General features: G+C 40.8%; 2 protein-coding genes across 2 annotated transcripts in view; both read right to left on the bottom strand.

The window, feature by feature from the left end:
* LOC126384285 (sodium-dependent neutral amino acid transporter B(0)AT1-like) overlaps positions 1 to 2,150 on the bottom strand; it is an 8,403-nt gene extending 6,253 nt beyond the window's left edge. Inside the window, exon 1 of the mRNA XM_050035248.1 lies at positions 1,937 to 2,150. Coding sequence (XP_049891205.1) covers positions 1,937 to 2,135 — 199 coding nt within the window. The 5' untranslated portion in view covers positions 2,136 to 2,150. The remainder of the gene's footprint in view (positions 1 to 1,936) is intronic.
* Positions 2,151 to 5,648: 3,498 nt separating this feature from the next.
* Positions 5,649 to 12,524, bottom strand: LOC126384284 (sodium-dependent neutral amino acid transporter B(0)AT1-like). Its single transcript, XM_050035247.1, has 12 exons — positions 12,290 to 12,524; positions 10,627 to 10,767; positions 10,377 to 10,514; positions 10,115 to 10,296; positions 8,605 to 8,715; positions 8,411 to 8,523; positions 8,146 to 8,274; positions 7,120 to 7,276; positions 6,834 to 7,038; positions 6,550 to 6,709; positions 6,234 to 6,396; positions 5,649 to 6,053 (listed from the first exon to the last, which is right to left on the bottom strand). Exons 1-12 carry the CDS (start codon positions 12,486 to 12,488, stop codon positions 5,913 to 5,915), a joined length of 1,839 nt encoding a protein of 612 aa, XP_049891204.1. The 5' UTR covers positions 12,489 to 12,524; the 3' UTR covers positions 5,649 to 5,912.
* Positions 12,525 to 12,830: the final 306 nt, after the last annotated feature.

Raw genomic sequence — 12,830 nt, 5'->3', positions numbered from 1 at the left:
CTTGATTGCAGTAGTTGCTGCTAAGGGTGGCCCAACCAGTTATTAGGTTTAGGGGGCAAACACTTTTTCACACAGGGCCATGTAGCTTTGGATTTTTTTCTTCCTCATTAATAAAACCCTTCATTTAAAAACTGCATTTTGTGTTTACTTGTGTTATCTTTGACTAATGTTTAAATTTGTTTGATGATCTGAAACATTTAAGTGCGGAAAACCTGCAAAAAAGTAAGAAATCAGGAAGGGGGCAAACACTTTTTCACACCACTGTAACTGCTAATCTGTGTGTAGACAGTACCTTGTTAAAATAAGAATGCTAAATGCTAAACTGGCTGCTTACCAATGCTACATGTGTATACAGTTTCTGTCTCTGTGTTGCTGTGTTTATGTTTCTTTGTACTGGCTTTTGTCGTTTAACTACAGCAAAACTATATCCAAACATCCATTTACAAACAAAGAGGGGGAAACTGTGGGATCCTGAGGCTTGAGGCTAACTAAGTTTTGCAAGGCCTGGTTTTGATCTTTGTTACATGATGATCTTACGTGGTGATTCGATCAAATAGCTGTAAATATCAAAGTATTTTACTACTGGCCATTTAATGGGATCATTTTTCCAACATAAGCGAGGTCAGGAGAAGGGACGCTGAAATACTGCAGTAGTGAGTTTGTCAATATTATATCCACTCTGTTACACATAAGGTGTTAGAATAATCCTTAGTGTTACAGTCTGCTTCTCTCCCTCACTTGCTACTGGTAAATTTCCACTCACTTGCACCCTGCAAGCCAGCCACGCCTACCTCATTGCCAGATTCCAATTCCAGCATTCACTTGTGACTTGATTCCCCAGTACCGACCCTGCTTGTTCCTGACCTGCGTCTGTTGTCTCTGCTCTGGTAATTACCTCAGCCTTCTGTCTGTGACTCTGATTCCTGCCTGCCCCCTTCCTGGTTCCCGCCTGCTCGGCTCTGTGGCTGCATGGTGCAACACCAGTCCTGCATCCCTCAATTCTCCTGGTTCTGCTAGCTACATCTGACCTCACAAAAGACTCCCCTGCACTAACGGTACAGTCCACGACTCTCAGACCGCTTTCAAGTATTGCCTGCCTGCTCTTGCCACATTCACTCACCGCTGGAACTGCAATCAAGCTAAACTGAAAGACCCCTGAAGTTTTGCATATCTGTGCATATTAGGGTGCCATTTGTCCCCTGCCCCTGTGGGCGTGGTTTTCAGAGTATGACGCATTGCGGGGCGTCGGTAGCGTAGTGGATAGTGCCGGTGCCCCATGTACAGAGGTGATGCCTCGCCGCAGCAGTCACAGGTTCGACTCTGGCTTGCAACCATTTCTGCATGTCACCCCCCGTTCTCTCTCTCACCCCCTTTCACTCTATCCTATACAATAAAAGGCAAAAAAGCCCAAAAAATAATCTAACAAAAAAAAAAAAAAAAGAGTATGACGCATTGCGCTCTGTCTCTATAAAAAACAAAACAAAACAAACATTCTATAGGGCTCACAAAATCAGGCTCCCATTTGCAATGGAGCAGCTTCAGACTATACCCGATGATATCACAAGTTTGAGACTACTTCTCCGGTTTCTGGCTTTGAGAGAGAGGAGCTCCTGTTCATAAGTATTGATTACACTTTCCTTGGCCATGGAAATAACATATCTTATCTTAGGTGGTGTTCCCCTTTAAGACAGCCACTTTTGACAAGAAACACAAAATATATGTACAAAGGGCAGGTGATTGTATTGAAAGTGAAAGGTTTCTCAGCTCAGGTATCTCATGCCCTTTCAAACTCGCTCCACACTGCTACAGTAAGTCCCTCCAGGAAACCAAAGACACAGTAGTCCTTTGTACCTCAAACACACTTGTCAAACAATCATTCAAGAATACATGGTCCATAATCATATAATGTTCCTTTACTGTTTTCACCTGAGCTTACCTCCTCCATGACTTTGGCACAAGTAAGGGAACCGCCACACGTTACCAATCCCAATGCAGAAGCCCACACAGGTTAAAATGTACTGAGCTTTGTTGTCCCACTTGGGCCTGTCCCCAGCCTCATCCTCCTCCATCTTTTCCAGCTCCTCATAGGAAGGGATCCTGTCATCCAGTCCTGGGTTAGGAATTACCAGTCTCATGGCGACCCTGCTGAAGCTGAGATGTTACACTGTCGGTCTTGGAAGTCAAAGTGAGGGCTTAGTGTATCCTCTCTGCAACGTTGAAGCACGTTTATGGTCTTTTACTTTATCAGATGCAATCCACAGATTAGCCAATGCATACTCTGCATTTCTGTTTTTATACCACCATTCAAGACTACCAGTCATTCAGTTTAATCAAACATTAAACAAATAAAACAATGGCATGGTAGTCACGGCAAGAATATTGTACGATTGAACTGCTTAAGGAAGCACTCCACCTTTTGTCCAACTTGAAAGTCACTCTCCCATGGTCATATTGTTGTGTGGCCCTGAGGCTGATAATGGGGCAGATAACCATTGCAGAGTTCAGCGAGGCACAGGCATTGACGATGACAATGAGAATGGGCTCCTGCTCACAAGAATATCATGAAGGGAGATCACCATATGTGAGGAGCGCCAAACTGCCTCTAACTGTATGGCTAATTCAGTCACTCACTGAGGAGAGTTGGAACAGGAGAGAGAGATTCCTTTGAATTCATGAACTCTTTCAGAGATAATAGCACGGCGTCATCTGCAGTTGCCCTGGCCATTGTTAATAATTAATGTGTGAAGGTCTTGTGTATCAGTCCACTTACTATTCACGCTTTACCATCTGTTGTACTATTGAGATGGACATGCTTTGTTTTCTTCTTAATATTAATCATTGTGGTAATAGATTGTATTGTGTAATGGGAATAACTAATTCTTTATTTGCAGCTGGCATACCCGCAACTGGATTACCAAATGGGCAAAGTGAACAACTGCCACAGGGCCCCAGAACTCCAAAGGCCCCCAAAAGTTTAGTCCTTGCCATGTGTCAACTACGTTTGCTGATTTATTTGCAGCATTGATTGGGATTCAGCACTAAAACATATCAGCTGAGCTGATAAGGCCCTCAAGGTGGGTCTTGCTTTATTGTCTAATCTTGAGGCCCTACCTTGAAGAGTGTCCTTGAGTTGAACTCAGCTAATTTTATCATTATTGTTTCAGATTTGTTCTTACATGTTGTATATTCCTAGATCGCTGTATTAAATACATTTATTGTCATCAAACATGGTGGCAAAACTATATATAACTATACTAACTATAGCGGGAGTAAAAACCCAGACACACCAAACCAGCATCAAAGGACTAGTGCCGACAAAGGCTGACTGTCTTTCTTTCTCGGCCTTGTTCTTTCTCCTGTCTGTCCTCCTACACTTTTTATTCTGAATACCTATCTGTTTAATTTGTTTACTTCCCATTTGTATTAGGTATTTATTTTGTTATGCCAGTGTTTTTGTTCAGTTGTTAACTTTATATCCGTTGTGTATTTTGTTTTGTGTCAGCATGGTGGCACTAGAAACATAAACCGTTTTTCTTTAAATGTGTCTGAATAATCCCATAAGGAAATTTCAATGCCCTCTCACATCAAGGAAACAATGTAATCAGTTCAGTCCCACCAAAGCCATAACTAACCTCATTTAACACCCAGTAGTCTGGTTTTAGTGACCTGCTCAACTGATAAACCACCTATATAAAAGCTGAGTGCAGTAGCAAGAACATTTCTGCTACCAGATACAGCACATTTCAACATTTCATTTTATTCTCATACATTTAGTGATGGTATACAACTCAACATCTAGATTCTCTCTCATCTCCACTAATGTCAGTGAAACTGACTGATGGAAGACATCAACACAAGGTGAAGTATCTATTTTGTGAATTATTAAAGGAGAATAGTCTGGCAGTTGATTGAGGACATTTAAAGTGCAAGAGGCAAAGTTCAGTTTGGCCTGGAACATAAATTAATAAAACCTATTTGTTATTATGATGAGTTAATAAAGTTACTGATTATTAGTTATTAAGTGTGCATTGTATTAACACTACAGACATCAATCCATCTCAGCTTTCATTTGTTCAGTATTATAATGGCAAAATAGTATCCATCTGCAATGGAAATTAATTAATTAAATTAATTTAATTAAATGAACTATAACACAATAGATCACTACTGTACATACCATTGTTGGAAGAGTGCATGAAAAATGGTTTTATTATTCCAGTGTGAGTGCACAGTAAACATTTTACTAGTTAAAGCCACTTAAACATTGCTGTCAAAGACTCTGCTGTCCCTATCACATGCAGAGTATCTTGTCTGCTCCCTACAGTATGTTTTGCTTTGTTGCAACAGCTGATGTTACTACCACTGTGTGTTCTGTCAGTACAGTGTCTCCCTCTCGTGGCCAACTTGCTCTTCTACATCTCCTGCTTGTTTAAAGATTTATACTGTATGGTGTTAAAAATGGAAACCAAAGAGCCAATGCTGTTAAAGACAAACTTTGTGTCTACCCTTGAACATATTAGAAAGAAGACCACAACTACTGTACCTCTCACATCTCTCTCAAAAGGGCTTTCCAGCAGTGTCAACACCAAGAAAGCAGTGGGCCCAGGTGGTGTCAGTGGTTCAGGTCCTCAAACTTAAGGCTTTTCAACCAGTCACTGGCTTAGTCTGTCATAGCTTCACAAAGTCCACCATTCTCCCTGTGCCCAAGAAAACAAAACCAACCTGCCTGACTGACTCCCACCCAATGGTACTCACCTCTAATCACCTTTATTGTTTTTTATTTTCAGATATTGGTAGATATTTGCTATACAATTCAGTAGTCCTGTGTTATATTGACAAACTTATATTTCACAGAGACAAAATTATTTCATTAGTAGGGATAAACAGGTATAAAACCTGGATGGATGGAACTAGTGCTGTCCTATAGCAGGCAAATTAACGTGATGCAGTATATTGATCCAGCAGCAATGCATTTGCACAAAGCATGAGAAGAAATATAAGTGCCAGAGGTGTACAGAGGTCCTTATTTGTATCTGCTCAACCAACAATATAATCTGTCTCTGTACCTTTATTCAGATAAAGGGCAGGAAGTTGGCATGGTTTGCAGGCTACAGGAAATCATGTTATATCGGGCTAATGCATATAGCATGTTGAGTTTTGTTTTTCTTTTTCAATATTTTATCTTTTTTTTAAATGGACGAAATCAACACATCATACAACTAAAAACTGCAGGTTCTAAGCGTTATTTTGGAGTTCAGTTTGTCGGGGTTTGAAAGAGACCAGCTGCCACACTGGGCTTTGATCTTGCTACTCCTGCACATGATGACTCCTTCTCCTCGATGCAAGAATTTCAATGGTTAGCTCTTAGCCTGCTGCCTGCTGTGCGCTGGGCAACTACAAAATATAGCAATCCCTATTCACTGATGTGTAGTAGCCTAAATGAAACAATTAGTTAGTGAAATCAAAGTCATATGTTACAAACAGAATGGGCATTTTTATCTTTTAACCAAAACGATGAAGATTACTGAGTGAAGGCCCACATTTCCTATCATGCCTATTGCTGGACTAGTTTGTGTGTTAGTGTTTGTAATGTGTCTGTTCACAACATGGCAGTTACTAACAGGAAACTTTGAGCAGAACAAATTTGTTTCCATTGCTTTATTTGTGCCTTATAACTAATAACTTATTTGGATTTGGACACATCCTATTGGATGCATTATTGAAGTGCATCAATAAAATATCAGCATTGTGCTTTAAAACCATGAGCAATGGCACAAATAGACAGACCCTTGTAATCCAAACATTGGTCATGTTAATGCAAAAATCTAACACCACAAAATGGAAAAAATAATTTCAATGTCTTCTGAAATATGTGGATTTTTAAGAAATTTGGCTCATTTTTCGATTAAATTTTATTTTTTCTTGCAGCAAACAAAGATCAGCCTACATAATGCATACACAGGCACTGCCAGACTGGGCACTCCTGCCAAAAGAAAGATGATCACATAGATCCACGAAGGGTACGTGACTGATGCCAGAGATGGGAACTCCTCCTGTAAACCACAAAACAGAATCTACTCACAAGCTGCTTATTATGCTTTGATACAGAGGAAAAAAAGCAGTCTAAAAATGTTAAGTGTGCCATAATGTGTGTATTTTGCAATGAGAGAACATTAGAGGAAAAAGGTCATAAAGAAAGGAACACTAGCTGATCACAGAGCTTGTATACTTACAGAATTGGGATCCCAGATTAAGTAGGTGAGCTCCTCCTGAACTTGTGTCACCAGGTAGAAAACTAAGATAATCAGAACGATGAGAGGACTGATGAACCTCCATGAAATCTGCCAGAAGATGGAGGGCTTATGTCCGACCATGAATTTTATGTCCTCATTGAACCTGCCACACAAGAGGATTTTAATTAGTCTTGAAAAGTTTTTAAATATGCCATTAAGTCATCTCTTTCACACTGCACTTAAATAGGTCGGCCATCTTCATAAACAGTACACAGACAAAAAATATGTAGCTAAAATTGTCTGAATAAGCACTAACCTGTCTATGCCGTAGATGTAAACAACAGCTATCATCTCAAAAAATCCAATGGTCAGAAGTGGGACAGATCCAGCAAAGTTGTCAAAGAGAGTTACCCAATAAAACCCTGACTGCAGAGAAAACAGGAGGGTGATGATGAAGGCGACCGCACAGGTTACTCCTGAAACACAAATGCACAAATACAACTTGTGTGAAAACATCAACCAGAATCAAACACCAACGATGTTTCATTGGTATATAAAAGCTGAGGAGCTGACTGGGTTGAGTTTTTAAAACCATATTACCAGTCAATGCTTCATGGGGCCATTTTTTAGGGAATACACCCAGGTCTTTCAGTGGGACCACCACCCCTTCAATGTTGCCAAACAAGGTTGAGAGTCCCAAGCAGAGAAGCATGATGAAAAAGAGGACAGACCAGACTGGGGAACCAGGCATCTTGGTGATGGCTTCTGTGAACACAATGAAGGCCAGACCTGTTCCCTCCACTCCCTGCACAAACACAAGTTAGTCATAAAGAGCAAAAAACTATAATAACTTGGGAATCTGACAGAAATTTATCAATATAGTCACCTCACTGAGAAGCCTCTGCATGTCACAGGGTTTGATGTCCAATCCAAGAACAATACCAGGTGAGGAGATGTTGAAATGATCCAAGGCTTCCTTGTAGTTGCTTGCAGTGATGCTGTCTTCAGGAAGGTCAAATACATTTAATAATGTCCTGATGTTACTAGGGAGAAAAATATGTCAACTTAACACTCTAATACTCACATGACCATACCTGCATTGAAAAGTACGCACTTGCTGTAAAGTAACCTCTAGCTAGTGTGACTCCTATGTAAAAGTAGGACACAACATCCACAGACCTTATAACATGCAAAAAACAGACTGTATGTTGATGTCCCTGACTGGTTTGTGGACTCACATTTGAAGCCTCAAGCTTGACATTTTGGCCATCTCCATCTTGGATTTCCAAAGCCAGAAGTGACCAAATTTGGACATGAGGTCAGATTTGAAGAGAAGTGAGGGGTGCCTCTTAAAAACACCCTGACACTAAAGCAGCCATGCCTCTAAAAATGGGTGAGTTATATATATAAATACTATACTATAATTAAATAGAGACCAACCATTTATTGTACCCGGCTGTAAACATGTAATTAATGGTGTAAAGTTGAATATTTTAACATCGGCGTCTATGAGGATTGAATTGCTTTTAGAGCCACCCTCAAGTGGCCATTTGAGGAACTGCAGTTTTTGGCTCTTCCACATTGGCTTCATTGTTCAGACCTGGAGGTTGCCCCTTGCCAAAAAGGCGTTCCGAAGTGTAGCTAGAGCCACCCTGCTTGCATGGCTAATGGACTATTGCTTTGGTAAATACTCTCCCAGGAAGGATGATAATTGAGATAGATTAGATTGAGATATACAAAGTAATCACAGATAGACTGTATACACATTGGACATATTATTGAATTGTTTGAGTTAAAGATTGGAAATCAGCATTTTGATAATAATGAATTAATTGTAATTGAAAAAATAAAATATTCACCCACTTTTTCAAAACCTGGAAATTATCAACATCCACGTCTTGTGACTACTTACTCACTGATACAGTTGTCATATTTCTCTGTGGCCCTGAAGCCAATGATGGTGTAGGTGACTGTGGCAGCATAGATGGAGGTGAGGCCAGTTACAACTGTCAGGATCACTGCATCTCTCACACAGTTGTTGCTTGGGAAAAGAAATGAGCAAAAGAACCAAGACACATGTTGACTTTGGGTCTGAGAATGGCAACCACCTTTTTTAACCAAATTAAGCACAATTAACTTGAACTGGAATTTAAGAAACACCTCCCAATGTCTCTTACTGAACAGGATTGTAGCTTGAGAAGGAGATGAGGCCTCCCCATGCCAAACCAAAGGCATAAAAGACCTGGGCACCTGCATCCAGCCAAGTTGTTGGTTTGATCAACTCTTCCACCTGTAAGAGCAAGGCATAGATTGTGACGTGGCTTTGAGCTAAGAGATTTAACTTTTTTGTCTATCAAGATCTGAAACATACGTCTGGTGTGAAGAGGAACTTTAATCCAATCACGGCACCTTTAAGAGTCAGTCCACGGATCAGGAAGATGGCCAGCACTATGTAAGGTAGAATGGCTGTGATGTAAACCGCCTGAAGTCATGACAAGAAAAAACTGAATCACTGAATATGGACACCCAATATAAGTCTTTTTTTCAGTAGTTTATCACAATTGACCATTTGCTTAACCCTTCTCTAGAACATCAATCGTACACTCATAGCTAAGTTAGCAACCGTAACTCTGCACAGAGGCCTGTCTCTGAAGCTTTGGATTTTTCTGCATGTTAAAGTGGTGTGCATGGGGCTGTGCAATGACTCTGTATCTCCAGAGTTTTGAAGGTGGGTCCTTTCCGTCAGTGTCTATTTTCATCCGGGTGGGAATAGTCATACTGCCGCTATTTGGCTATGATATATGCGTTCATCCCAACGACACGCTGTTATGGAACCCACTGCACGCTGTGATTGGCTGGTACTCTTCATGTTGCCACATCAAGGTTGGAAGCAGTTAGGATTAGGGCAAAGAGGTCATTGTTGGGGCTAGTACTCACTAATTTTGAATATTCTAGATTAAAGTGGTAAATTTACTCACAAATGAGCATCCTTTTTTTACCCTCTCTTAAACTCAAAATACAAGAGCAATGTAAATGGATTCAACAATGTGTTCATCTGCTTTAACATAAGCTTCAAACATTAGCATGTCCAGTGAACTAGCTTGCGAGCTACTGTAATTACTGAGCGGAAATTCCAAAGCATAGTGCATGTCATGCTACATTATTATGTGGGATTACAGGTTACATTTTTGACTGACTGTGTAGCTGCTCTGTCCTGTTCTATTGAATGCGGGGAAATCTTAAATGCAGACACCCCAGGCAAATTTATCTGACATAGCATTATGCTCATCAAACACATTGGTTCGTCCGTAAGTATTATGCTGAAGATGACCTTTCCTTATCATACATATGATACAAGTACTAACTAGCTCCACACAGCCAGAACAATGCTGTTACTTTATTTCCATGTCCTCTACATGGGTCATTAATTGGTTATGATGCTGACGTTTTCTGGGACATGGAGCTTTAACCTCAATGCTTTAGCATGTCATGTATCATGTACTCTACGTAGTGCATCCAGTGCTTATTTAAGACACCTTTACAGGGTTCTTGATTTAGATTATGAGCTACAATGGATCAAGTTTAATAGTGATAGTCATTTCAACTGAAAATATCAATAGTCACTGGGTAGAAATGAGGGGACTGCTTATATCTACCACTGACCGATATCAGAGTGTCTCTGGTGCACCTGCTCTATGGGCCACACAGTACAGAAGCAGCGCCAATCATCGGAGTAAATTAACACGCAGCAGTTTAATTTTTTTGGCTTCATGTGCCATTGAGCAACGTTCCAACACTGTATCCAGTTCTCTTTATACATCCATGGTTAGTACGGGACACAAAGTTTAGCTAATGTTCAATTGACTGAGGCTTCTATGAACCTTGCCAGCAGTGCCGATGCCTCGTATGCAGCAGATAGCGACGATGGTCCAGGCAGTTAACAGGCAGAGTACTATGGGCCACTGGATTCCTCCAGAGTCAGCTATAGAGGTCGAGGCATTCATAGTCACTCGGTAAAAGAAGTAATCCACAGTCGAGCTCTGTTGACACTCTGGTACAAATCCTGAGGGTGAAAGAAACAGTCCTTGTTAAGTCTGCAATGTGGGTGCTTTGGAGTGCGGCTGCAGATGTGCATTTTGATACCTGTGCGATTGTCATTGAGAGGACACTGGGTCCAAGGCAGCGGGGCTTGAAAGGAATTGAAGAGATACCAAATGACCCAAGCCATTAAGGTGTTGTAGTACAGTCCAATCAACAAGGACACCAACATGGACGCTATACCTGAGGGACAGCATCATTGATTGTGATACCACACTCGACAATGATAATTTGTATTGTTGCAGTGCCAGGGAGGCATCTTCTTTTGCAATTTTTATGGGCCTATTTTACTCACCAACACCAGTCAGATAAGGACTGATGGCCCTCCACACCCCCACGCTGCCTTTCCTGAGACGCTGGCCGATGGCAAACTCTAGCAGCAGGAGAGGCATTCCCTCCACCACCAGCAGGATCAGGTAGGGAATCAAAAAAGCACCTGAAAAATGTGCGTGACAAGTGATGGTAGGTTGGAAATTTTTGAATGGTATGCATGGCGAGAAGGAGGTATTCTCATGTCCTTGGTTACATAGCGTGTGTTGATGTTATTTATGTTTTTGTCAGTTTGTTTAGCCACCAGGGGATGGTAGTCTGCTATGTTGCACTGTCTCTTTAAGAAAGCTAGGGTTTCCTCTTTTCCTTGTGGTTTTGGTAATTCCAGTATAGCAGTAGCACCTTGGATGGAATTGAAGCTGGTCTGTTGTTTGACGGTCCACCACTGTGGTCAAGACTGAAATCCCTCAGTAACTATGGAATGGATTGCCATGACAATTTGTACAGACATCCATGGCCCCAGAACACAAATCCTGCTGACTCTGGTGATCCCTGAATTTGTATCTAGTACCATCATCAGCTAGAACTTTCAATTTGTCCAGTACTTAAGATCAAATACCTGTGGGGTGTATTTTCAGAAAAATGGCCTAACTGAGCAATGGGCATTTGTTTTTGGGATTGGGACATTTTTCAGACCATTGAGGCTTCAGAATTATGGGCCATAGGAACAATGACATGGTAAACATTATACATGCTAGGCATCAGCAAATTAGTTGCTCAAGCCAGATTAAGTTTGAGTTGTCTTGAAGAGGCATTGAGTCAATTAAAGAAGAGGCTGTTACCTATATCACTGTTCAGCTCTCTGCATTTAAAGGTTTTATTTTGGTGTACTGTAGCTAGTTTTTAGACAAATTGGTATGATGAGGTGTTGTAGATGACATCACAACATGGCCTGTGGGGTTGTTGTCAAGGTTGAAATGTGGTGTGTTTATTAAGTGTTAGCATTTAGGCATTAACCACAGTAAAGATTTCATGTTCGTTATGTAATGCTGTCATAGGCAAAGTTTATGACTTTACAGTTTAGTGAGGTTTTTATGTAAAAATGAAACACAATTTCAAAACACTGTGTCGTGACATGGACTATGGACAGTCCTTCAACCCCCTAGTTAACAAGTCACAGAAAAACAACAGATAGTACCGTATGCATATATGCATGCCTTTGAAACCTGTCCCTCCTCCTGTGGCTCAAAAAACTGCATTCTTAATGAATCACCGTGACCCACTTAACACACTTATGAAAACAACAACACACACACACACAACTGTGCATTATGAATGAATTCCTAGCATTCAGTTTCCGTTAAAGCCATAGCTCAGTATGCAGGACATATGTCATGCTAAGGGCTAGGCATTACTTGAGGATATATCTTACTCTTGAGAATCATTTGCATAACTTGATGGTGATTTCATGGCACTGTCTTCTAGCCATGTATGAGTGATAAATTTAACTTAGCCAGAGGTAAGTACCTTGGTAAAGTGTAGTGATTTTACTAAAAATGAAAACGTTCAGTTAAGAGGTTTGAGTTCATATACAGACAGACCATAAAATGCCAGCAGTTCACAAAATTCACTCTTGGATACCTCACACTCTATTTGTCAAACACTAATTCGACATCTTTTTGTCTTACCTCCTCCATGACTCTGACACAAGTAAGGGAATCGCCACACGTTACCAAGCCCAATGCAGAATCCCACACAAGTTAAGATGTACTGAGCTTTGTTATCCCACTTGGGCCTGTCATCGGCCTCCTCCTTCTCCATCCTGTCCAGATCCTCATAGTCAGGGATCTGGACATCCAGTCCTGGGTTAGGCAGTACCAGTCTCATCGTGACCACTTATGCACTGAAGCAGAGTAGTGTCAACGAGAGGTGAGTCATTAGTGGAGTATGCGTGTGATCCACTCAGCAATGTTGAGACAAGTTTATGATCTTTAACTTTATCTGTTGCTGGCCGTAGATTAACCAGCAGCTGCACACTGTACTTTTGTCTGCTTTTTTTTTATATAGTCATTCAGTCATTCAACTGAATGTGAAATTATAAACATTTTATGCCAGTCTGTAAAAAGATTTTGGCCCAAATGGAAAAAATTAATCATTAAGCTTGATCATTGGATGGACTCTTTTGTTTCACAGGTGAGAATGAATCATACCCATTGCTTTGGCAAATTG

The sequence above is a fragment of the Epinephelus moara genome, chromosome 22, assembly GCF_006386435.1.
Source record: "Epinephelus moara isolate mb chromosome 22, YSFRI_EMoa_1.0, whole genome shotgun sequence".
Taxonomy (NCBI): Eukaryota; Metazoa; Chordata; class Actinopteri; order Perciformes; family Serranidae; genus Epinephelus; species Epinephelus moara.
The sequence above is the reverse complement of the archived record's forward strand: the minus strand, read 5'-3'. Positions and strand labels throughout refer to the sequence as shown.